We start from the raw sequence: 26,408 nt of genomic DNA, 5'->3' as shown, positions 1-26,408 counted from the left end.
AGCTTATAGCTTTGTTCTGATGTCCCAAGTGAAATTTCCAATATATTTTTCTCTTTCGGTTCCTAGGGTGGTTAACGTTATCGAGTTTCATTCGAAGCTTTTGCTCTGCTTTTATGACAATTTATTTCAACGAGAGGGTTGTCGGCCCTACGTGTTCTATGTCGATTTTTCCTACAATCTCGGATAGTCTGACTACGATTCGGTAATGCACAGGTTCGAATCTCTTCGCATGAACATCAAATAATATAAACATTTCTTATCTAATAGTGGTCGCCCCTCGGCAGGCAAGGGCAAACTTCCGACTGTATTTGTTCTATGAAAAAGTTCCTCATAAAAACCTTCTGCGGTTCGCAGTCGGCTTAAAACTTTAGGTCCCTCCATTTGGGGAAAAATGTCAAGACGAACAATATAAATTGGAGGAGGAATGCGGCTAAACACTGAAAAAAGGCCAATTATATATATATTATAACGACTGAATGTCGACCCAATCAAGTTTTTAACGGATTCGATGTACAGGGTGGCTGATGAAAGCCGCTACCAAAAAAAAATTGAATAACTTTTTTTCTTTTTAAGTTATCTGTTCCATTTTTGTTTTAATTTGCAGATTGATCTTTAAAATTTATTAAAATGGATAACTGGGACACGCAAACAAGAATTTGGATAGTCCGCCGCTATCACGCACTGGAGTCCGTAGTTTTGGTACAGAGAGAGTACAGGCGGATGTTTGGCGGCGATCCCCCGAGCAGATGGACCATAATGAGACTGGTGAATAATTTTGCTGAGCAAGGAACAGTCGCAAGAAGGCCTTATCATCGAAACCCACCAGTTCGGACGGAGGAAACGATCGCTGCTGTAGCTGCAGCTATACAAAGCAATCCAAGGGTTTCAACAAGAAGCTTATCTGCTCAACTTGGTGTCAGCCGACAGTCTTTGCAAACAATAATGCACAAAGATTTAGACTTATTTCCCTACAAAATTCAAATGGTTAACAAACTGAATGGAGCAGACTTGCCGATTCGCTTGGAATTTTGCCAGAAGATCCTGCAAATGGTGGAAGAAGACCAAAACATGTTAAACTTGCCTTGGGGCAACGTCTCGCATAGCCCAGACTGTTATGACAGAGTTGCGACGAAAATACTGCACCTGACTTTTTCTTGTGGGGTTTATGTAAACAAGAAGTTTATAAAACAAAGCCAACAAATTTGGATGAACTAAAACAATCCATTCGGGCAACAATTGCGGCTATTCCTGTCGCAACTCTCAAAGCAGCAATGAACAACTTTTTACTAAGATGCCGCACTTGTGTCAACGAGCATGGGGGGCATTTAAATTCAATTATTTTTAAAACTAGTTAAGCTACATTTAATAAAATTTAATGACCTTCAACTTGAAAAAAAAATAAATGAATTCCATACACTAAAAAAAAAGTTATTTGAGTTTCTTAATGTAGCAAAATTCATCAGCCACCCTGTATAATCTCTAAATAGACATTCACTAAATAATATTCAATTATTGAAAAAACTGTATGCAACTTTCTGCCATAAAGTACCAAAAATATGAGTTAGGGCCCTTCTATATTACGGTAACTCATGTATGTATCTACATTCGCTTGTGAAAAAATGTGTGTGCACACGACATGCTCAGTATTTAGTTGGCATTTACTTTAGATCTAACCCATATATTTTATGGTATAAACAATGTCTATTTTTTATTTTTCTTTCAGATACTACACTAATATGAGCGACAACGTGTGACTTGTGTAAATAATATTGAAATAAAATCGTTACCCCAATGATTTAAATTAGGTTTCACTCGCATCTAAATAAATAAATTCTATTTATATTTGAGATCAAATTTTGCTAATGCGTTCTTAAAACATACGTTTTTGCAGCTGTAAATGATGTGCAACTGCTAGAAAATGTCCAGGAAATGTCTGCTTTTTTTTACATTGGAAAATAATCTCAAGCTAAAAGTTCTGAATAATTTTTGAAAGTATTGAACAATTATTATATAGTTAAAAACAAACGCGGATAACATATAAAGAGAGAGAAAAGGTGACGATCGAAAATTAGTGAATGTTGATTCCTCAATTTATAAAGGAAAGTGTGCAATTAATGCACTAACGCAACAAAATCTTCAGATGAAAATCCCGAATTCCCTATAAGCAAACAAAAAATCATATATATAATTAAAAGTTTGTCGGATAGACATATATCTTCCTCCCACCAAATTTGGCGGGGTGGAAAAACCTATTTTGATGCTAGCTTCAAACGGATGAGCGTAATTTCATTTGGAGAGAGTGTTGAAACGATTTGCATCATCGCACCAAAAATCGATCAACAGGCTCCGAATTCACCACGTGCCACGTAAATGCACTAAATATTTTAACTGCAACAAACGTGGAACAAATAAGGATTTGATTTTTCACGTTGGAAAAATCTGATGGATGGAAATGCACAAAATATGTTTCACGGAAATCACCAAGGGTAAGTCAATAATACAAAAAAAAAAAAAAGTTGTGGGCAAAAAACAAGCAATCACTGACGTCAATTTAAGTGGAACCACCGGTTGTAGAGAGTTAACGCATATTTGACGTGTAGTTAATATATATTTGCCTAATAGCTTGATCTACGGGTTTACTGATCTGAAAGCTATTGAATCCAGTGGTAGCTCCCCAGATTAGCACTTCCGGTATTTGTAGGGGATATACAGGTTAGTAAGAAATGAGCCCGTAGAGGCTGAGGCAGTTATTCAGGCAATACATAACTTTACTTGGGCTGCTTTCTCAATACCTGGTTAATATCTTTAAACGGTGGTAACTTAACTGAATGATGGCTTGAAATCACAATTTAATTTTCATCAAAGGCTGGGTAGGTGACGTTTTGTTAGTTCGATCAATGTAAATATTTTACAAAAGAATTTGCAAAACTATTGTGTATACACGTTCTATCGTTATGCGTGCTGATCTATGACACCTATATTTTTATTTGTATTTCCTAATGATTTCATTTAATAATAATAATGAAAATAAAAGAAGAATTTAGATATCAAATTTAATAAAAATTTTATAAAAGTCTTGCAGTAGCATTGAACACTTTTGAATTACGCGGTTTACAATCCCCACGCTCATTCTACAGAAATTAGGTATAATAAAAAAAGCTTTTTAACATATACAGAAGTTGAATTCGTTCCAAAAAGCCTTTTCAAATTTGCAGAACGATTTCAAAAAGCAAATGGATTTATTTTTTTCGCTGCCATCCAGCTACTAGTTCTGTTTCAATTTGTAGCTAACTAGAGATTGAGAAATCAGTTTTTACCCATTTACCGATTATGTTCTGAAAAAGGGGGTTAATCAGAAATTGGAAACACGTCCCTTAATATCCACTGAAATGCTTTGTATTAAAATTTCCTGTATTATCTACTTTTACCTTGCAGAGACCCGTACTATCGGTATGATCCCACCGCAGCAGCAGCAGCCGCAGCGGCGGCAACACCGCGTGCGATGGGTCCTCCGGGCTCCTATCCACCACGTCACCGGGCTCCGCATCCGCTTCAGCAACAAGCTCAATATGCAACGTACCAACCGACGCCAGATAACATATATGGGCTCACGACTGCCGATCAGCACAATCTTGGTATGAGCGATTTAGGTGGTTGGGGTGCAGCACCAAGTCAGACCGGTGCCTACCCTGGTTCCGGTCTGAGTGCGTATGGTCATCCGCAGTCAGCACCTCCAACACAACAGCGGCAACCTACAGCGCAACCAAGGTAAAACACTTCACAAAAAAAAAAAAAAATATCTTCCAAGTGATTGTCATATTGGGAACAAAAATCTAAATATTAACACCTCAATTGATTTCATTCGTACAATTAACATTACAGCTATCGCCAGCATATGCCCACCTACGGCCAACAGGATCAACAGAAATTGTCATATGCATCGCAGCAAATGGGCATCAGTGGATTGTTGCAGCAACCCGGCCCAAGTGTTAGTGCTGCAGGCTACGGCACTTTGTCGCAGACACAACAACCGCAGCAGCAGCAAGCGCCTACTCCACAGCAGCAACAACAATCAAACCAGCCAACTCGTTTGCCCCAACATTATCCACAGGCCCCGAGCCAACATCCACTATACCCAGTTGCACCGGCATCAACGGGGCAGGCAGGTTCGTCTGTACCGGTGCCAGGTGGTCCTCAAGGTTATGCGCATAGCCCCTATGTCAACTCCATGCAACATCAGTCGAGTCGTGGTGCTCAACATGTTCCCTATGGGCACTTGGATCAGACAAATCCCTACGGCCAACATGTGCCAACATCAGGTGCACCAACCAGCGTACCAACGCATCACTTAACCGCCCAGCAGCAGCAGGCAGGGCAGTTAAGCGCGCATGGTTCAGCCCATATGGGACCAGGTAGTCAACAACAACAACAGCAGCAACAACAGCAACAGCAGCAACAAAATCCAACGGGTTTACCGCATGGTAGTAATACTGGAACAAGTCAGCCATCGTTACCCCCCGGCTTGGGTACGCCACAGCAGCAACAATCCACTGCACACATGTTGCAGAGCCAACAACAGACACAACAGATCCAACAACAGCAGCAGCAACAAAATCATGTTGGTTTAATACAACCGCCAAGTCAACATCAGCAATTGCCGGGTGCTGGGTTGCCTACACCTCATAACATAGGAGTTCCACCAAGTTATAGCAGTCATCATCAACAGCAACAACAACAACAGAACCAGCAGCAGCCGAACAGTGTACAAAGCGTACAATCCGCCGCCGCATCGTATTTGTCATCAACTAAACATCAGACCACGCCATCACAACTGTCATCGTCGCCACAATACCGTGCTCCATTTCCACAGCTTTCGCCACAAATGTCACCAAGGCCACCAACAATGTCGCCACATCCGCAAATGTCTCCGCGACCTGGAATGTCGCCGGCCAAGCCACCACCACAGTCGCAAGCCCAAGCGCAAACTCAACAAGTGAATTCACCCAGTCAACAACAGCCGTCGCATCACAGCATATCGGGCATGGTTGGCCTTACATCGCCACGCCCACAACTACCAAATACAGGACCACCAAGCTCAAAAGGTAACGGTGGCCCACCAGTTGTCAACACCCTACAGGCACTCGAGCAGATGGTTATGCCGACGCAGAGCGTCATGTCTGGTCCAGGAGGTGTACCAATGGATTATCCATCGGCATATCGCCAGGCGTCTAGCCATGCCACAATGTCACCGATGGGACCACGCATGCCAGTTTCACCTCAACATCACTTGCAGTGGAGTCCCCACTTGGGCTTGCCACAGTCACAAAACCCCACTGCATTGAGTGTTAGCAGTAGCATGAGTACACAGTCGCAGTTGCAGCACCAACAGCAACAAATGAACTTGTACGCACAAGCACAGGGTATGACTCATCAGCAGCCACCGGCTGGACACCCATCGGCGATTGGAACTCCTCAGCAGCAACAGCCACCTCCACCGCAACAACAAACACAACCGCCGCAATCACAGCCGCAGCCACAGCATCAACAATTGAACGAGCAATTACAGCACTCGATTAATGATATTGTAGGCGGTGGACATCAGCATCAGCAACAACAGCAGCAGCAGCTGCAACAACAACAGTTACCATCAATGTCACCGATGCATGCGCAACAGCAGCAACAGGCTACAACATCTACACAACAGCAACCGCAACAACAGCAATTACACCATCAACCACCCGGGCTGCCTAGCATCCACCACATAGGTCATCATCAAATGTCACCAGCTACTGATCATACAACCGCTACACTTATGAGCAGAAACACACCAAGTCATGATCCTACAGCTGGTGTGGTACCGACTTCTCAAGCACAGCAACAACAGCAGCCATCGTCTCATGCTCAGTCGCAGCTACAACAGCAACCGTCGCCACATCAACAATCTATGCTCCAGCAGCAATCACCCAGACTTCATCCACAATTATCACCACACAATCAGCCCCAACAACAACTGCATCAATCATATCAACAACAGCACAATCAGCAGTTGCTTGGAGATCCGTTTGCTGCGATGCTGACGGCGACACAAGATCCCCCAACTGGTTTGCAGTCTGCGCTACAGCAACAGCAGCTTTCACAGTTGGAGCCACCACCCTCGCAAACGCAAACACAGTCGCAGCCACAGGCTCAGCCACAGCCGCAACCACAACAACAACAACCATTACTACAGCACCAACAGCAGCAAGCACAGCAGTTGCAACAACGTGAACTACAACAGCCAACGACGCAATTAGTTATGTCACCAGCACATGCTTCGTCACCATTAGCTGTTACTCCAAATGTTGCCACACAACAACAACAACAACCACCGTTGGCAATTCAGCAGCAACAACCACAACCACAACAGCCTACAACTCCTTCACACCATTTGGCTAGCATTCTTAACGAGACTGCAAATTCGAACGACTCTTCTACATTAGCGGTAGCAGCAAACGACAGTAACAATAGCAGCAGTAATAGCTCGACCAACAGCATAGTCAACAATCAGCCCACCTCAGTGCATGATAGTAATTCACAAAGTTCAATTAACAGTAGTAATAATCAGCAACAATCATTGTCAGGGATTGATAGTATCGGCAATGCGGCGTTGAACAGCAATTCGAATTCAGCCACGGCTACAGCACACGGCGGACTTCTAGACAGCGCTGGCGCAAGTCTTTTCGACAACAACTCAATGTCTTCAACAAGCGCCGCTGTAGCAGCAGCGTCCTCCGCCGCTTCAGCTGCCGCCGCAATGCTAGATAGCAATTCCCAATCCTCATTTATCGGCGCTGTCGCGAGTGTTAATGAGTTCGATAGTGCCAGCAAGCTACAGCAAAAGATTCAGCAAAATATTAGCACTGCCGAAGAAGCACCGGCACAGCAACAATGTGCGGATATTGCTTCCGCGCAGTCAACTGATATCGGTTTCAAAACAAATGACCCAGTTACCGAGGTTGCAAAAACAACAGAAGAGGAAATAGTACCCGGTAATTCCTGCAATACTGCTACTGCAGTCGGCGCAGTAGTTGAAGAAACAATAAAATCGTCGGATGTCACTTTGCCAGATGTGCTTCTGGAGCAAGCGAAGTGTTCGGAGGAGACGTTGTCTGCTACAGAAACGGAGCAACAAATAATAGTATCTGAGCAAACGACAGCACAGCCGCTCCAACCTTTATCCGAACAAACTAAATCGCAGCCGCAGTTGCCTTTAGCGCCGACAACAACTCCTGGTGATACCATGACTCAGATAACTGCTGTACAGAATGTGACGACGGTTATATCAAATACTCAACCACAACCACTGTCCCAATCTCAGCCACAAATTGCACCAATGTTGCCACCAAGCATGCTGCCACATCATCCAATGGCTAACACACCTGGAATGACTGCTATGGGTTATGATGGTACTCAACAAATAATGTTACCTCCATATGGTCCACCAGTGCCACCGCCCGGCCACATATATCCTTCTTATCCAATGCTGCATCAACAAGAAATTGCTGCTTTACAACAGCAGCTGCAAGAAATGTATTGCATGCCACCGACGGGGCCCGATCACCAAGAGAAAATTGTTCGCTTGCAAGAACGTTTAAATATGTTGCAGCAACATGAGGTGAATGACCAATGTGCAAGCGGTGGACCGCAATGTGTACTCTACCAGAGTGGTAGCGTGCCTCCGATATATGGCGGCAGCAGTGTGCTCCACAGCCAAATGATGGTGGAGAGTCCACAAGTTTCGAGCACTACTGGACGTGGTCGCGGAAAGGGCGCAAACAAACCACGCAAACCACGCACTAAAAAAGGGGAGAAGGCTGCTTTGCAACAATCACAGCAACCTACCTGCGATATTATGGATATAAGTGGCAACGTTGTGCCCTCACATGTAATTCCTACCACCCAATTGCCTGTGTCCGAGGATTGTGTGACACAAGGCGCCGGTGACACATCGGTAGTAGGAATGCTTGAATATAATGAAGGAAGTGGCGATCACTCGCAAGATATTGTGCACTCAGCTAATGAACTGGATACGTCCACAGATGACGCGGGCAAGAAGAAGAAACCCCGTAAGCCACGTGCACCTAAGGATCCAAACAAACCACCGCGTGATCGCACTCCTAAGGCAAAAAAAGTAAAAGATGGTGAGCTTAACTCAAGTGAATCACTTGCTTCCATACGCAGGCGCAGTGGTGCCAAAAAGAAAAAGACCGGCGAAGAGGAAGAAAAGGCCGATGGCAGTGAAGCTGAGGATAACAAACCTCTTTCTGTTTGTAAGTCAGATGCTGCAGAGCAAAGTGGTAATGCTCTTAATGAAAATGGTGAGGGTGCAAATAAGCCCGAAACTACAACATCGGATGAACCTGGTCTTGAATTGAAAGCTACCAACATAGACGGTGAAGCGCCAGATTACGACGATATACCGGTTTCAAAAATACCTACAACGCGGGCGAACGCTGATGATGAAAAGTCTACGGAGGCTGGCGATGAGACTGTGGACTCAGTGCCTGATTCTGCAGGCGACGCCACAACAACACCAAGTCGGCGAAGTAAGAAACGTTCGGGTGGACGTAATCGTGGTAATAATAGCGATGACGCGACGTATACAACTCGTCGTAGGGGTACACTCTCTGCAAGGGCGCTTAAAAAGCGCCGTAATCGGGGAAGAATTGTACCCGAATCGGACGGTGAAGATGACACTCTGGCAAGTACGCCACCGCCGTCGCCACCACCCGACTCCGAAACGGATACGAATAAGCGACGCTCTTCCCGAAACACCCAGCGAAAGAAGTATATTGATGATGTAATGCTGCGATTTTCAGATGACGATTCGTCCCTGATAACATCTCCAGTTAAGAAAGAAAAGAAGGGATCGGCTGCGGTAGCAGCAGCTCCTGTGACAGGTGTAGCACCACAGATTTCTGATGCAGAGAAGGTGGACACAGGTGCAGTAAACTTGGGAGCTGATGGTGAAACTGTTGGAAGCGAAGAGAAAGCAGTATCAGGTGAAGTTGAAGATGGAACTGCAACGGAGGCGAGTTCTAGCACGGCGACAGAGAAGGACAAATCAGTGCTAGAGGTTCTACCACCAATATCTTCTAAACCCAACTATGTATATATTAATACTGGAGATGAAGACAGCATGGTTGTACAATACGTGTTGGCGGTTCGTATGGGCCGACGAGAATTAATACCGGACCCACCTTCAGAACAGCTCAAAGGAGAGGAAAAGAAGATACAAGTAAATAAAGAAGAGACGCATGAAAGCCACGAAAAGTCTGAGGAGACTAATGAAAATAAAGCAGAGGAAGAATTGAAAGAAGAGAAAGAAGAATTCGCGGAAAAATCAAAAATGGAGGTGGATGATGATAAATTGGAAAAGGAAAGTGAAAAGAACGAATGCCAAAAGAATAAGGGTATCCAAAATCCAGCGGACCCCGAAGTGGAGTCTGAGAAAATGAATATCGATGAAAATGAGCAAGCCATGCCTGTTGCCAAATGCGACGACGGCGAAGTAGAAGAAACTGAAAGTGAAGAGCCGGAACGGCAGTCTGAAGAAAACACGTTTTCTAAGGAATTAGAAGTTAAAAGCAATGAAAATAAAGGTGATGATGTACCTATCAAAAATGCTGACCAAGAGATAAAGGAAGAAGATAGCAAAGACAAAGATGGATCTATAAAAAGTATTGTTGACAAGTTAGATGAAACGGAAATGTTTAATGCAGTGGTAAAAAATGAAGGAGATGTAGAGAATTTGAAGAAAGTGGAAAATATGGATGTTGATGATGAACCTAAGATTGAAGAGGATACAGGCGTAGTGACGGCTAAAGAGGAATCAGAGGAGAATAAAACAGCTTCAAAAGATAGTGACAACGTTTCTAGGTCCGAAAAGGATACAACTGTTGATGAAGGCAAATGCAAAGGTGATGAAAATAATAAAGAGGAGGACTACAAAGATAAGAAAGGTAACACTGATAACAAAGATAAAGATGAAGATAATAGCAGAGACGCCGATTCGAGCTCATTTAAACCAGATCCTGTGTACATTGACGTGGAGGAATATTTCGTGAAATATCGAAACTTCTCGTATCTTCACTGCGAGTGGCGCACTGAAGAGGAACTCTTTAAAGGAGACCGTCGAGTAACTGCTAAGATTCGTCGCTTCCAGCAGAAGCAAGCACAACAAATGAACATCTTCGATAGCATTGAAGAAGACCCCTTCAACCCCGATTTTGTTGAAGTCGACCGCGTGCTGGACATGTCTGTCCACACAGATGAAAACACGGGCGAAACCACGAAGCACTATTTAGTGAAGTGGAAGTCCTTGGCCTACGAAGATTGCACATGGGAGTTGGAAGAAGACGTGGATGCAGATAAAATTGAGCAATATATGCGTTTTAATAAATTACCACCACGCCCCGAGTGGAAGAACAAAAAACGTCCACACCCTGAGCAATGGAAAAAACTAGAAAAGACCCCAGTTTATAAGAGTGGCAACACTTTACGTCCGTACCAATTAGAAGGTTTGAATTGGTTAAAATTTTCTTGGTATAACTCGCACAATTGTATCTTAGCTGACGAGATGGGCTTAGGAAAAACTATACAAAGTTTAACATTTGTACATTCGGTGTATGAATACGGCATTCGCGGTCCTTTCCTCGTTATTGCACCATTATCAACTATTCCAAATTGGCAGCGCGAATTCGAAGGTTGGACCGATATGAACGTCGTCGTTTATCATGGATCAGTAACAAGCAAACAAATGATACAAGACTATGAATTTTATTATAAAACTGAAAGTGGTAAGATACTAAAAGAGCCTGTTAAATTCAATGTACTAATTACGACATTCGAAATGATTGTGACTGATCACATGGATTTGAAATCGTTCAATTGGCGGTTATGTGTAATCGATGAGGCTCATCGTTTGAAGAATCGAAATTGTAAATTGCTTGAGGGGCTGAGGCAATTAAATTTAGAACACCGTGTACTACTGTCTGGCACACCTTTGCAAAATAACATAAGTGAACTATTTTCACTATTGAATTTCCTCGAGCCGAGTCAATTTTCTTGTCCTGATGACTTCATGTCGGAATTCGGTAGTTTGCGTACCGAAGAGGAAGTGAATAAATTGCAGGCTTTATTGAAACCAATGATGTTGCGACGTCTCAAAGACGATGTAGAAAAATCGCTTGCTCCAAAGGAGGAGACTATCATCGAGGTAGAACTGACAAATATACAAAAGAAATACTATCGTGGTATTTTGGAACAGAACTTCTCTTTCCTAAAGAAAGGTACAACCTCGGCGAACATACCCAATCTCATGAACACAATGATGGAGTTGCGCAAATGTTGTATACATCCATATCTTTTGAATGGTGCCGAAGAGCAGATACAATACGATTTTCGAGCGCAACATGGTGATGATCCCGAGTCGTACTACAAAAATCTTATACAATCAGCTGGTAAAATGGTGTTAATTGACAAATTGTTGCCAAAACTAAGAGCGAATGGGCATCGGGTGTTGATTTTCAGTCAGATGGTGCGCTGCCTCGATATCTTGGAAGACTATTTAGTATATAGAAAGTATCCGTTTGAACGTATCGATGGTCGCATACGTGGAAACTTGCGTCAAGAAGCTATCGATCGCTACTCTAAACCCGGCTCTGATCGTTTTGTCTTCTTGTTGTGCACTAAAGCCGGTGGTTTGGGCATTAACTTGACTGCCGCCGATACAGTTATTATTTATGATTCGGATTGGAATCCACAGAACGATTTACAAGCGCAAGCGCGTTGCCATCGTATCGGTCAGCGTAAAATGGTAAAGATTTATCGTTTGCTTTGCCGAAACACTTACGAACGTGAAATGTTCGATAAGGCTTCACTTAAATTGGGATTGGACAAAGCGGTGTTGCAATCAATGAATACCCAAAACTCCAAGGACGGTAGCAATCGGCAGCTTTCAAAAAAGGAAATTGAAGATTTGTTGCGAAAGGGCGCTTACGGTGCTGTGATGGACGATGATAACGCCGGAGATAAGTTTTGTGAAGAAGATATCGATTCGATTTTGAAACGACGCACACAGGTTATTACAATGGAATCTGAAAAGGGATCAACTTTTTCAAAAGCTTCATTTGCTGCATCTGGTAATCGATCGGATATTAAAATCGACGATCCCGACTTCTGGACAAAGTGGGCTAAGAAAGCGGATATTGATCCGGATGCTTGTGAACGTGATGAAACCGAAGATCTCGTGTTATCTGAACCTAGAAGGCGTACACAAATTAAACGCTATGGCCATGAGGATGTTATGGAAATTAATTCAGATGACTCTTCCAATGAGAACAGTGACGAAGAGGGAGGCATAAGTAAGTATGAAAAATGTTTTCAAGTATGCTTCAAATATACTTTATCAACATGAACAGCTAAAAATACTATTTTTATATTTTAATATCATTGTTGTATTTGAAAGTTATGCGATATTAAAAATGCACGTTTTTAACTGTTTCTTGTAGGTTTGCGTTCAAGACGCCGCAAAGAGAAACGAATGCGTGAGCGAGAACGTGAAAAAAAGACGAGCATTAATGATGAGTACATACCAAGGGAACGTGACGCCTTGGCCTCCCTAGGCTTGGATGAAATACAGTACGGCAATTGGGCCAAGTCTGAATGCTTTAAGGTCGAGAAGGGACTTTTATCATTCGGGTAAGTGCACGAAAAACTGATCGCGAAGGTCATGGATAAATATATTTCGCATAAAACTTAGTAAGGAAATATGTAATAATGGTCATCAACCATTCAACCTACAAACCAATATTGTGTCCCTTCATTTTTGTACAACGATTCGAAACATTATTAAGTTTTACATTTAATATGTAAATTTTTCGGTGCAACATTTTTTCCTCCTTTTCCAGCATCAGCAATTCGTCCTTCTTTTCAACATACTGATATACGCTAGGTGCCTGGTAGAGTTCCAATTGTTCCTTTAGTGTTTGGAGCACTTTCAACTCCTTCTTATTTTCCTCTTCAACGCATTTGGTTTCCCTTTCAAGCTGCGAAACGTTTTTAATTATATCAATCGTCTTGTACGCAATTGATTTTGATTCTTCCTCAAGATTCATCATGATTTTCTTTTCTTCGGACATGGCCAATGATGCTTTACCCGTAACGCTCTTCAGTCCAGCCATATGTGCGTTTTTTTCGTCAAGTGAGTTCAGTAGTTCATTTCGCTTTATTATCAATTGTTCAAAATCCACTTCACTCAATATGCCGCTAAGGTCTGCCTTTGTAATGAGATCACTGCGTAGCTGTTGGCAACTTTCGTTTAGCGCTGTGATACGCAGGCGCATTGTGCTGAGAAGTGCACGAGCGTTTTTCAGCCAATTGTTAACGAACTTTCGAAACTTTCGTTCTACCTGTTTTTCACCAGCGGTCTCCAAAAATAAAAGATCTTGTTTATCGTTTAGAAAATGCAGTTGAAAATTCATGATTGTTTCCTCGGTTTCATTGTATCGGAATTGCAACTCCTCGATTCTAGCATTCAGAAATTTAATTCCCTGCATTGCTATACATATTCGTCGAAGTGAAATGCAAGTGTATTAAGGTGATGATTCATACAATTACTATTACTGTTACAATCCTGTTACTGTATACTGTTTTCGTACCTTTAGACTCCATCTCATTGACTCGTTTCTCAATTTCGGTTGTAGCCTTCTCCGCCATATCACATTTGGCTTTGTAATTTAGCCGATAGTCCATTTGTCCGCCGTGCATATCTAGCAGTCCACCTTTCTTTGAAGTACCAGTGTAATTTGATTGACTTGTGTTGTAAATGGACATATTCTCAGAGGGTCGGGAACCGACTGAGCGCCGTGGTGTTGCGATCGATAAATGTGCACTTGCGGCGGAGATTGAAGCCGTTGTCAAACGCCTTTGCTGTTCTGCAGTGGTACGTCTTTGTTTGAGACCGAACAACATTTTCGGATCGTTCCGCTCGAGAAAATCCGTAAGAAAGTGATTTTCTAATTTAACTGAAGCTAACTCGTGGTTTATTTCCTGAACGGCCGTGAACATATCTAAAGCATCATATTTTTCCAAATACTCGTTCTTTGCCTCTTCATTCATTAACCTATAAAGGTCCAATTGCAGATTGTTGATGAATGTTTCTAAAGCGAAATCTCCAGCGCTTTCATTATATTGAAAAGGTAGTTTCGCGTGTGCGTATATGCTGTTGTTGCGCAAAACAGATGATTCCTCCTCAGACTTATATATGGACATTATGCGTTCTATTTGTAAACAGCTCGTTTTTTTTTTTTCAAAATTTTTTCAAACAAAAAGAGAATATTTGATTTTGATTATTTATTATTTTTGATTTTGATTATTTATTATTTTTCTTCATTTGAAGATTAACTTCAAGGCGAAGTGGTTTAACATACAGCCAAAACAAACATTAATAAGTAGTGTTTTTTTTTTATTTTATGCATATTTTATAAAATAGAAAAATGAAAAGAAATTAAATGCAATAAGTAGACACATAAAAATAAATAAAAAGACGCGTAATGCGTGTGTTTAATTTATCTTGAAATAATCCAATATGTTGCGTTAACACGTTGAATGCCACTCCGATCGCCCGTGGCGCCAACATGAATTTGTTAGTATGCGAAACATATGTATTAGGTGTATATGAAATTTATATACGAGCACACATTTCTCATATTTAAATAAAATATTTTTGCATGTTCTATACTACATTATATCAATTACACTATTGCAAATTATATGACACTATTAGTCAAATTATATGTTTCTTGCAATCCTTGTCACCGGTGCCGGTCACCGGTGACCTCCATGGCATTCAACGTGTTAACGTTGGTTTTAGATGGGAAAAAGTATGCGACAATTGAGTTGCTTCGTATTGTCATAGAGCATTTGTCAAAAACAAGATATGTTCATACACATATCCCATAAAGTCTGCGTACACTTTACAAATGTTTTTAATTTGAGTAAAAACACAATATATTTTATAGTTGAAAACATATTTATTTCTTTATTCTTTCATTAAATTTTTAAGTTACGAAAGCAAAAGAAATAAAAAAAATGTGCTTCACTTCGTTGTTTTCATAACAGTAAGTAATTGCAGCATCATGGAAATATAGCAACCACAAAGTCTGCGTACAGGTTTTAAACATATGGAAAAAGGTTTATAAATAATATACAAAAACAAAAATTTAAATTTCGTTGGATAGCCTCGGTGTTTTAGGACTTCACTCAATCTATTTGCCATTGAGCTTACTAACTTCTCTGTTTCTTCAGTTGTAGTCTTCGCCCATTCGGGCCGCATAACATTTCGCAAAGCCACTTTACTTGTTACATATGTTAATGCCGATTCATTTTTCTAATAGATCCCACAAATGCTCAATGGGATTCAGATCAAGCGAGTAATGGGGTCTGTTGAACTGTTTTGGAGTGCTTTACAAGGGCTAAAGCTAAACGATCTCAGCTGTGTGTTTTTGGGAGATTATCTTGTTCGAACCAAAATGTTATTGATAAGCCACGATTTTCAGCACTCTGTGTCAAATTCCTTTATAAAATGTTCAAATACCCCTATTTATGCAGTGTCGATTCAATAAATTCTAACTGGCCAACACCACTTGCTTCCATGCATCGCCACGCCATAACTGCACCACCGCCGTGTTTGACTGTACCAACAAGATTTTGTTTCTCAAGACCAACATTTACTTACGTCTGAAAAAATTTTTTGCTTCCAAAACTCTGGCTTTTTATTAACGAGTATATATTAGAAAAAATCAATGCGTTTTCTTCTGTTCACAACTGAAATGAACGGTTTTATTCGAGCGACTTTGCCATTATATCCAAATTTATGTAAAATTTTTCTAACAGTTTCCGCACAAACTTTTTTAAATGTTTGGTTTACGTTTTCAACAACTTTTTATGATGTAATTCGAGGGTTAACTTTTGTCATATTGATTATGCTGCGCTCTTCTCGGACCGATAGTGTTCTTGGATGCCCAGACCTGGGCTTAAGCGAAATCCCTATTTGTTTGTAATTGTTTACTATGCGCTAAACGTAGCAAACGGTTCTTCCAATAGCTTTGCCAATATTCCGGAAGCCACATAGATCCTTTACACAATTTCATACATATTTTTCTTTCTGAAAGACTAATTTCTTCTTTTTTTTTTGGTTTCCATGTTTTCAAATTATTACAACTTTTAAATAAAGCGTGCAACTGAGTTCGCTAACCGATCAATCATAATAACAAATGATGATAGAGAAATGCGCAAAAACAAAAAGAAAAATCCTACTAAAGTGATGGTATTATTAAAAAAAAACTGTACGCAAACTTTCTGGCTGCTACACTTACATATTGCTGCAATTACTTACCGTTATGTAAACAATGAAGTTTTTTTGCTTTTGTAACTTAGAATGTAATGAAAGAATAAATAAATAAAATATGTGCTTTTATTCAATTAAAATATATTTGCAAAGATACGCTGACTTTATGGGCTATGTGTATATCAAAACGATCGCAGTTACACAATTTTTTTTTACAAAAACAGGTAATCAGAAATTCGGAAAAACATTCAATGCAAGAGTGCCCGTACAATTGCAGCAACATTTAGGGAATTTTTATAGAGTAGTGTACAAAATATTGAATTTAATTTTAATAAATGAAATCTATTCCTTAATATACTTATTATCTTTACTTTCATATTTCAGCAAATAATATTTATTGTATTTCATTACTTTTTTCGACACTTAAGAAATAATTATGTCTAAGTTCACTTTATTGTTTTTCAAAATGATGACCAACCATGCTAATATTGAGAAAACTTTAGGTTTTCGCTGAGTAAAAATCTTCTCAAACACTGATTGTTCTTTGTGACACCACAACTAATCAAAATAATCACTATTGCAAGTTGAAATATATTTCATTGTTTTTTTTTTTTTTTTTTCTAATTTAAGCTGGGGTCGTTGGCCTGAAATTCTTGAATTAGGACAATTTAAACGTGGTTGGCGTGAAATGGACGTGGAAGACTGCTCCAGAATAATTGTAATTATATTCATTAATATATTTTCTCCAACAACAGCTGTACATTGGTTTATTTTTGCAGCTGCTCTATTGCCTGCAAGTTTATAAAGGTGATGAGAAAATAAAAAATTTCATTTGGGATCTGATTACTCCGACTGAGGACGGTGAGGTGCAGAAGATCAGCAGGGATCATAGTGGCCTACATAATTTGGTGCCACGAGGTAGGAATGCAAAAGGTATGGTGAAAAGACACAAACACGCACTCTAACTGCACGGACGTAGTTAATGCGCGCACGCACGCTCAAACCAATAAAAAATTAACAAAAACAAACATTTCTATTAATGCTCGAATACTGAGATGGACTTCACGAACATTTCAACGAATATAGGCTGAGCAATGAAACGTTTTCGCCGTGTGCAACGAAAAGAAAATTGTGTGCGTGTGTGTGAGCTGCTAATGGTTGCAAATTGCAGAAATCGCTATTTTCCTTAGTTGTATCTGTATTAAATTATAAAATTCCAGTCACTTATACTCTATTGGATTTTAATGAACGATGTGCGTGTATTGTTTCTTTATTTCCTATTAAGTATTTGTAGAATACTTTTTTTACAAAATAACCACATACTTTACATGAAATCGCTTAAATCTGTAGATTTTTGAAAAAACTACTTAAAACTCCACTTGTCGAGCATGAAATTTGTGTTTTAATGTGTATCTGTAGAATACATCTTAAAACAAACTAAATTAAGACAAGAATATATATCTAATGGCAAGCATTTTTTAACTCAATTATGTAGTTTTGTCAAACATCCACAGAAATGAAAATTATGTATATATTTGTAGTTGTATAAATAATGTAAATATTGTATATTAGAAGTGAATAATCCGTGTAGGTTTCAGCATAAAAAGTAGCAACTGTTTACTTGGGCGTCCGGGCATTGTTAGAACTAATTGATGTTCAATTGCTAATCGTTACAGGTCGGAATGGCGGAAAAGCACAGAAAGAAATTGCGAATGCGGCTGCAGCTGCAGCGGCTGCCGCTGCTATAACAGCTACTCAAACTGCAAAAACCGAGGGTGAGAAGGATGCTGGAGCCAGTACAAGCGCCGCCACATCAGCCACAGCATCACCAACTAATGCCAACACTCCACCGATGAATATATCAACACCGATATCAACTTCAAATCCAAATGCCAGCGCCAGTCAAAATGCGCTCACCGATCCAAATCACTGGAGCAAGCAGGAGAAATTCGATGCGGATGCATTTTTGGAATGTGCTTATAAAAAGCATTTGAGCAGACACGCGAATAAGTGAGTCGTGTGGAATCGAAAGCTTGTTTGCCCAAATTACTATGGAATTTTACACTAATGTCATTCTATCTCAATCTTTCTTTTTTCTCTACTTTTGTAAACATCTTTACTGTGAACTTGTGTGCATTTAACGATTTTTCGGTTCACATAATTTCGTTGATTGATTTTCATTTCATTTGATTTTTTGTTTTTTACTTTATTGCATTGCATTGAATATGTTTTCAGAGTCCTTCTGCGCGTACGTATGCTCTATTACATTCAACATGAGGTGATTGGCGACTTAGTGCAACAAATCAAAGATAACACACCCGTCAGGTAACCGAAAATTCTCCAAAAAATTGTCTTCCAAAACGTTTTGTATTGCATAACTATCTACTGCTCTCCTTTCATATCATTTGTTAACTTCATTTCTCAAACTATGAATTTTTTTAAATGTATTTTATTCGTTTCATTTTGTTTTAATTGTATACGCATTGTTTTCTCTGCCAGAATGTTCCGAGCAAAATTATGCATTTTTTACAATGGCAACTTCATTTGCTTATTTTTTAAAGCGGTTTCTTTTGTTTTGACTATTTCTTGATTGATTTCAATAAGGTTTTAAGAGCTTAATGCCAACTAAAAATGTATTGCTTTTATTCATACTACAGAGCTTTATTTTGAAATGTATAATTATTAAATGTGCGTTTTCGAAAATAATAAAAAAAATTAATTTATTGTCAAAATCACAAAAGAATATTGTTAAAAATACTAATATGCTACACCACAATTCAGTGATTCATCAAAAGTTAAAACTTATTACCAATTTAAATTAAAAGGTGTTAAAAATTATATATAATCTGCACTAGTGATGGATTTTCTAAACAAAAAATAGCAAATCTTAAGCTAATCAGTACATTCATATACTACATATGTATTATGATTTTTTTCTTCAATGCCTCACGCTATGTACTCAGATGCCTAAAGAAATTTGCATTACTTTCGATGTTCTCGTTCAGTGATACTTCATTAATTGTCTGTTCTGTGTTTTCCATTCGTTTAGTATTCATATTAGCTTTTATTTTTATGCATTTAAGATGTTGCTTTACCTTGTAAAATAAATATAATTTTACTACTACTACTATTTGAATTGCTACTAAATTAAAATTAAAGTGCTAATTGATTCAATCGCTTTCATGCCTAATACATACAAACCTACGTTATCAGTCGATCGCTTAATTAGTCCATCAATAACTGAAACAATAAATTTCTTTATTCAACGTATATATACAAATTCATCGTGTAGCTATCGCGCCTTCTCTCAAACAGAAACTAACATAAAAAGGTAATATGAAAAAGCGTAAGATATGTGACAAAGAGAAAATGTGCCAGGCGAACAGGGAATTCGAAGCTACGGATAGTGTTTCTTGATTATTGAAATATTAAATAAGTTTAAAATTCTTAATCTTTGATACAAAAGTTGAAAATGTATTTATTTCTATTAAAATTTAAATTCGATAAAATTTATTATACTAAAATTCTGGTGAAATAATTGGATTGTTAGTGCTTTTGATTTATTTAGTCACATTTTCAAACTTTACGTAGTAATTGGCTTTGAACTCTTCAATTATTAAAAAAAACTTGGTTTATTTTTGTTTTTGTAAAATTTTATTTTGGCTTTTTTCAGTTTTGTTGCAAAATTTCTTTTTTTTTTTTTGTTTGTTTTTGTGTTTTTACTATTTTTTATACAACACATTCGCATTATGTATAATCACAAAAAATTTATGTTATTATGTAGCGAGCTCCCCATTCGCCCGCCTGCAACGCCAGATCAAGTGCCAGCATCATGGTGGAATCCCGTATGTTGTGATAAGAGTCTTTTGGTCGGAACATACAAGCATGGATGTGAAATGTACCGTCAGATACGTGCCGACCCGAACTTATGTTTTGTGGGTCATGTTGGTGCCGGTGATGATACGGCAGTGACGAATTTGCCGACGTAAGTGTCTAATACGATATATACTAACCATAAAATTGTACGAATATATTTATATGAACTTGTGCATTAAATACTAATCACAATTTATAGAGAGATTCAATTTAATAGTCAGATTAGGTTTACATTAGAAAAAAGCTATAAATATTAAGCGAAAATATATTTATTCGTATGGAACACCACAAAGGTCCGAGATATATGAAAGTTACTTCTTATATGCAACAATTAATATAATATTAGCAATGAAATATTACAGGAAAATCCAAAAAAGTATGCGTATATAGTTTTGACAGATTTAGTCTCGGTTGTGTAGCTCTAGGCTATCCATTCTCTAGCAGCATTTGATTTTTATGAGACTCTGTTTCATAAGCCATGTGATCGGGCCTACATATGTAAGTTTTGATGCTGCACGTCCAAAATAAGTACTTCGAACCAACACCCGAAATTATTTGGATATTGCAACTGTTCCGCACAAATGTATTTCGGTTATGTCTGTAATTTCAGTATATCAAACTTTGGCTATGTCATTATTCATTTTGTTAGGCATGACCCACTTTTGAATACGAGTAAACACTGAATACAGTTCAATTCAAATTAATTTTCGTGTGCTACATAGTTTGGAGTCCTATCAAATTGAATGCTAAAAACGGTCTAATGACTGGGTTGAGCGCTACTGGAACAACCGAAAACGATGGAACGAAAGTTTGTGATGTGTATATAAAATGTATAAATATATGTAAAACATCAGTTTGTAATTTACATGTAACAGTTTAGAGCTCACTCCCTCGCGGATTGTTTGAAGTTGAACTAGGGCAAGGTACTCGTATCCATTTTGCCCTAAATGCTTTATAAATTTTATTTCGTAAACACGATTCGAAGTTGTGGATCAGCATACCATTCCTTGATTCGATGCTCCTTTTAGTTCTAGTAGAGTGATGTTAATTGGACTCTAAATTTTACTTTTATCATATCACATATCACATCATTATTATTTATGTATTATTAAAATTCATTAATCGCATTCCACTTAAACGTTTCAAATACTTGCATAGATCCACATTCAGAAATGTTAACTTGCTATCATGACAGTTGTATCTATTAAACACCTCAGTTTTATTCAAATAAATTTTTGAAATCCATCTTCGATGTCATCTCTGTTAGCAAACTCTTGATGTGGTTCGAATTGTTATGCATGACTTACTGTGTCCAATTACACATATATTTTTAAATATATTATATCTTTATTAAGAAACTTAAATTTTTTATCAAATCTAAGACGATTTACTTCTTATTTCGTTCGAAGCAGAAACGAAGACGATGCAAACTCGAAACATGAAGATACAGAAGAAATTGACGATGATGGCACAACAACCAAAGACTCGGATTCCACCAAACTAACAGCAGGCGACAACAAAGACTCACTCGATCCAGAGCGACCTAGTTCATCGGGTAAGAGCAAAAAACAGGCGAAAAGTGAAGCCGCTGACGTTGGTAGTGTTGGTGTCATCGCTGCGAACCCTGTGGCTCCTGTCGATGGTACCGCCGGCACAGCTAATAAGGATCAGACAGTTGAAAAAGAAACGGAACAAATAAAAGAGTCTGAAGAAAACCAGGCAAATGTCGAAAACTTTGATAATATTAAAAACTCTGGAAACCAAGATAAATCAGAAAAATCAGTTGCAATCGAACATAAATCAAACGAAACAAATGATGCAGATGCAGATGCCTCCGTTGAGGATGTTGAAAATGAATCGACAGCAATGGTAATAGATGGTGTTTCGTCATCCACCCCAACTGAGGCATCAACAACAACTGCACCAGTTGGGATGGAAACAAACGAAACAATAGCTGAGGCTAAATTGGAGATTGATACTGATGCTACTACGACAACTACTGTTGCCATTGCTGGTGGAGAATCAACTTCAGCTGATACAACGGCGCCCTCAGCATCGACGTCGCCTACACAAAGTGGTGATGGCTCTACTCAAGCCACCATTGCTCAGAGTGAAGCTGATTGTGAAATGAAGTCAGAAAATAAAACTGAAACTGAAAGCGAGCTGTCCATGCTGGTCGGTGCTGTCGATAGCGCAACAGCCACCAACACAAGTACTACCGCCACCGAACATGCTGCAAGCAATAATCGTACTGCAGCTACCGCTTCTATTACAACACCCACTCCTACTTCTAATACTTATGAACACACGCAAAATGACACTCTTAATTCGACCACCGTAGGCTTAGATGAAGAAGAAAGTGTTGCAAGTAGTTATCCGCCGACGACTATGGCAGTTGATGATGCCACAATGTGGCCATCTATGCAAGATTTGAATACGCGTTTGAGGCGTGTCATAACGGCGTACCAACGCAATTATAAGAAAGAAGAGTTGAAACAGCAACAGAAAGCCAAGGTAAGTGAAGCACTTTCCGTAAAATTATATGCCTCATTTCCATATAACCGTATACTCGTTCGGTCTTAACGGGTCGATGTCATATCAAATGTTATAATGAAAAGAGTACTAAAATTCGATGAAATGTTTATCTAAACGAGGTAAAGTACAGATTCTAACGAGTTGCACACATAAAAATATAATCTTATATATTTACCACTTTTGGGTACATCTATCCTTTTTCAATTGTAGCTGAACTATTGTGTCAATTTTTGTCTAAATTGGGTAGTACTCTTTTGGATTTGGCTGTAAATGTTTTTAGTTATTTATTTAATAGCAATCACGCAATCATAGTCTGACAGTTGTGTTCCTTAAACTAGTAGAGCTGCATGAAACTTAATTTGAAATAATATTCGATTGTGTTAGTTTTTGTGATATTTTTTACATAGCGGCCATCAGAATTAAATAAAACTCTTGAATATAAATGCTTCCGAGGATAGATCTCTAGATTTATTAGATTGCGGGACAAGAAATTCAAGGTGGTCCAACTACAAGTTCTTTTTTTGCCCTAACGTCCAAATTGTGTGAAATTCTGAAACCTTTGACAAAACTGTAGCGTTCAAGGTGTCATAAATTCGGTCATAGTTGCATACAAAGTCTTTAAAATCGGCATCACACAAATTTTGTTTGCGCGTTTGGTTCACCAGGAAAAAATTTGTAGAGAACTCCGTTATTTTTGTTCACCTATATATGCAAAATAAATACCGAACATCAGAAAAGACTCAGCCTAGGATTTGGAACACGGTTCTTCTTCTTGATTGGCCCGACAACCGCTTATGCCACTCTAGCTGAGCGTTTCTTTCTTTCTCGTGCTAACCGGCGCCAGTTGGATACACCAAGTGAAACCAAGTCCTTCTCCAATTGATCTTTCCAAAACAGAGGAGGCCTTCCTCTTCCTCTGCTACCAACAGCTGGCACCGCTTCGAATACTTTCAGAGTCGAAGCGTGTGTATCCATTCGGACGACATGAGCCTCTGAATTTATAAGTGCTGAAATACTGCCATACTGCCACTTTTATTAAGTGCCCCCGCAATATTGCCACACTGTTACTTTTTTGGTACTGTGTGATCGACGCTCAGCTGATAATCTGCTGAAATATTGCAGAAGTTAATTTGCATAGAAGAATTAGAAGGAAATATGGATATTTTGACTTATTTTATAACTGATCAAATATAGGCTAAACCTTTTATTAGAAAATTGTTTCCAAAGAATTGACCAGCATCTTTGATGTTGTAGCAGCATAAAAATTCCCCATACATATATGGGGAATGCTGCTGAAGTGCCAGCCCTTGGCTGGATATAAATCCGGGTCGTTCCGGTAACGTAGAACTGACTGTCGTGGAAACGACCAGCATCTTTGTTCTAGTCTCCCTTCATTTTACTATAAAATCAGTAAATATAAGTAAACTAAATATATTTCGGTCCTCCGTCTCAATCACCCCGTTATTTTTTTGTTTGTATTTGCTTGCTAGTGGTTAAAAACACTTGTCAACATTTTGTTGATCGAATACGTGATGTTGCCAATGTTGCCAGTATATTCGCTTAGAACGCTCATAAAAAGTAAAACAGCAATTGTTGGAGCGCTAGCATACCCATATATAACACAGTTTAAAGGACTACGGAATTCAGCACTTAAATTTGAATTCAGAAACTTGAAATCGTTAAGGCATGACGGGAAAAGTTACTAGCGTTCATCGTTGACCGAAATGCTGTTTCCAGTAGAATTTTCGAAAGATCCTCAGAATTTGATTTGCTCTAATTAGAGGTCTTGGCAGTAAACGAGTTTCATCAATGCTTTCCTTACTTCCACCGCTGTGGGGATGCCTCAATTATTAATAATGCCAATTATTTTAACTGGACTAATTTATTCTATATCGCCTGGTATTGGTAGACCTCAAGTAACTTTTATACAGAACAATTGCGAAATGCTTATCAATGAGTTTTTAGTGACCATCAGAAACGCTAGAAAAATCACTAATTTTAAGCTTCATATTTCAAATAATTGTATAAAATTAATATTTTTTTTTTACTTTCAATAAAAGTGTACATTTTGGTAAATAATATTAGGGTTTAGAATGCAAAAAAAAAACAACACACACACAATAATCTAATTGTTTATAGCAACAAACAAATGAATGCTCTGCTAATTCAATGAACACAACTTATATTGCGCGAGGTCAAAAAGACCGTAGCAAATTTATTATTACTACAGTATTTACTTTGTTTTTATTTACATATTATACTCTCCGCTATGTATTTTAGTGAACATAGTAAATTTTTAATTATTTAAAAAGTGCTGCTAAAAAAATCAAATGTAAAGGCTAATTTTTAAGATTAGTGAAATGAGAGCTTCATCGAGGTATACTGAAAACATTAATCTTTAGAAGTGAAAATGAAATATTTATTAGGGATTGCAGTTGAAATAATGGCGTTTATAAAAGTGTGCGCTAGAATCGAAAATATCAAATCATCAACCACATTAATCGCATCACAAAATGTCCTTCAATAAAATGAAATTAAAAAACGTTTAAATTTCATTGTCCAAATTGCCAACTCCTTTCTTCCTTTTTTTATCGTATGTGAAAATGTTTAGCTGCAAGCATTGGTATCGTCAACACCGCCATTATCGGTGCCCACTACGCCGACCCTACAATCCATGCAAATGCAGATGCAAAATGCTGCTGCCACTGCTGCTGGCGGCGGCGGCGGTGGTGTCAGCGCGGGAGGAACCTCTCAACTACAGCAGCCGAATGCAGTCGAGCCGGGCAATCGTAGCCTGCAATCACTGATCCAACAGAATAATAATATCCCTGGCGGCAGCGGCGGTGGTGTTGGTGGTGGAAGACAAACTCCGCAACAGTTATCAACAGGTGCCAGCACATCAGCCGCTGCCGCGGCTGCAGCAGCTGCAAATACCTGCTCTAATGTTGTTAACGTACCGAATATTGTTGGTCAAGCCATGTCAAGTGGTGGTGGTCAGCATCATTCTCAACCGCTTCAACACCCACAGCATACGTCACAGCCGCAAAAACAACTTGGAAGTCAACAACAGCAGCAACATCAAATGCAACAGCACCAACATCAAACTATTGCTCATCAGCAGCAACAGCAACAACAACAGCAGCAGCAGGCAGCAGCAGCAACGGTTGCAGCACAGATGCCCACTGCCGCTGATATTGGATTAATGTTGAGCTTCTTAAATACAACCGATGTCAGTCAGTTGGCTAATTTGGATCTGAATAAGCTGGCCATGTATTTGGTTAGTATGAACAATGTAATGATCGCCAATTTTTCTCAATATTTTTCTTAAATATTAAGACATGCAAACAACAAAGCCCTAAAAATAATTCAAGCTCCATCATATTTCACTATTTTACTCATCCCGCAATCGCTAAATACAACAATTAATAAAACAGCTCTCAATTTCGTGGTACCAAGGGCACATATATATACATACATATGAAATTATTTATACTAACTTATCGCTTAGGATACAAATATTCATTTTATAATTTAAAATATTTACATACATATATGGATATAAGCAAAGTATTTTTTAATTTTTTAGTGTCTGTGCGCCAATCAATTT

General features: G+C 38.9%; 2 protein-coding genes across 17 annotated transcripts in view; one reads left to right on the top strand and one right to left on the bottom strand.

Moving 5' to 3' along the window:
* LOC128862720 (mucin-19) overlaps nt 1-26,408 on the top strand; it is a 94,453-nt gene that overhangs the window by 28,185 nt on the left and 39,860 nt on the right. For 3 of the 16 annotated variants that reach the window (XM_054101390.1, XM_054101391.1, XM_054101392.1), the window contains exons 2-12: nt 1,892-2,486; nt 3,436-3,768; nt 3,883-12,404; nt 12,552-12,741; nt 17,021-17,108; nt 17,170-17,323; nt 18,067-18,400; nt 18,626-18,715; nt 20,175-20,375; nt 21,676-22,780; nt 25,413-26,093. In XM_054101390.1, coding sequence (XP_053957365.1) covers nt 2,443-2,486; nt 3,436-3,768; nt 3,883-12,404; nt 12,552-12,741; nt 17,021-17,108; nt 17,170-17,323; nt 18,067-18,400; nt 18,626-18,715; nt 20,175-20,375; nt 21,676-22,780; nt 25,413-26,093 — 11,742 coding nt within the window. In that variant the 5' untranslated portion in view covers nt 1,892-2,442. The remainder of the gene's footprint in view (nt 1-1,891; nt 2,487-3,435; nt 3,769-3,882; nt 12,405-12,551; nt 12,742-17,020; nt 17,109-17,169; nt 17,324-18,066; nt 18,401-18,625; nt 18,716-20,174; nt 20,376-21,675; nt 22,781-25,412; nt 26,094-26,408) is intronic. The other 13 variants (XM_054101394.1, XM_054101395.1, XM_054101393.1 and 10 more) reach the window with 11 other exon arrangements.
* LOC128863329 (girdin) lies at nt 12,840-14,313 on the bottom strand. Its single transcript, XM_054102448.1, has 2 exons — nt 13,701-14,313; nt 12,840-13,600 (listed from the first exon to the last, which is right to left on the bottom strand). The coding sequence occupies exons 1-2, from the start codon at nt 14,311-14,313 to the stop codon at nt 12,840-12,842; spliced, it is 1,374 nt and encodes a 457-aa protein (XP_053958423.1).

Source organism: Anastrepha ludens, chromosome 5 (assembly GCF_028408465.1).
Source record: "Anastrepha ludens isolate Willacy chromosome 5, idAnaLude1.1, whole genome shotgun sequence".
Taxonomy (NCBI): domain Eukaryota; kingdom Metazoa; phylum Arthropoda; class Insecta; order Diptera; family Tephritidae; genus Anastrepha; species Anastrepha ludens.
The sequence above is the reverse complement of the archived record's forward strand: the minus strand, read 5'-3'. Positions and strand labels throughout refer to the sequence as shown.

Excerpts from the sequence above, each read along its gene's own strand:
- LOC128863329 (XM_054102448.1), bottom strand. The coding sequence starts at position 14,313 with ATGTCCATATATAAGTCTGAGGAGGAATCATCTGTTTTGCGCAACAAC. Across the intron at positions 13,601-13,700 it reads CAATGAGATGGAGTCTAAAG|CAATGCAGGGAATTAAATTT; the intron begins GTACGAAAACAG and ends GAATATGTATAG.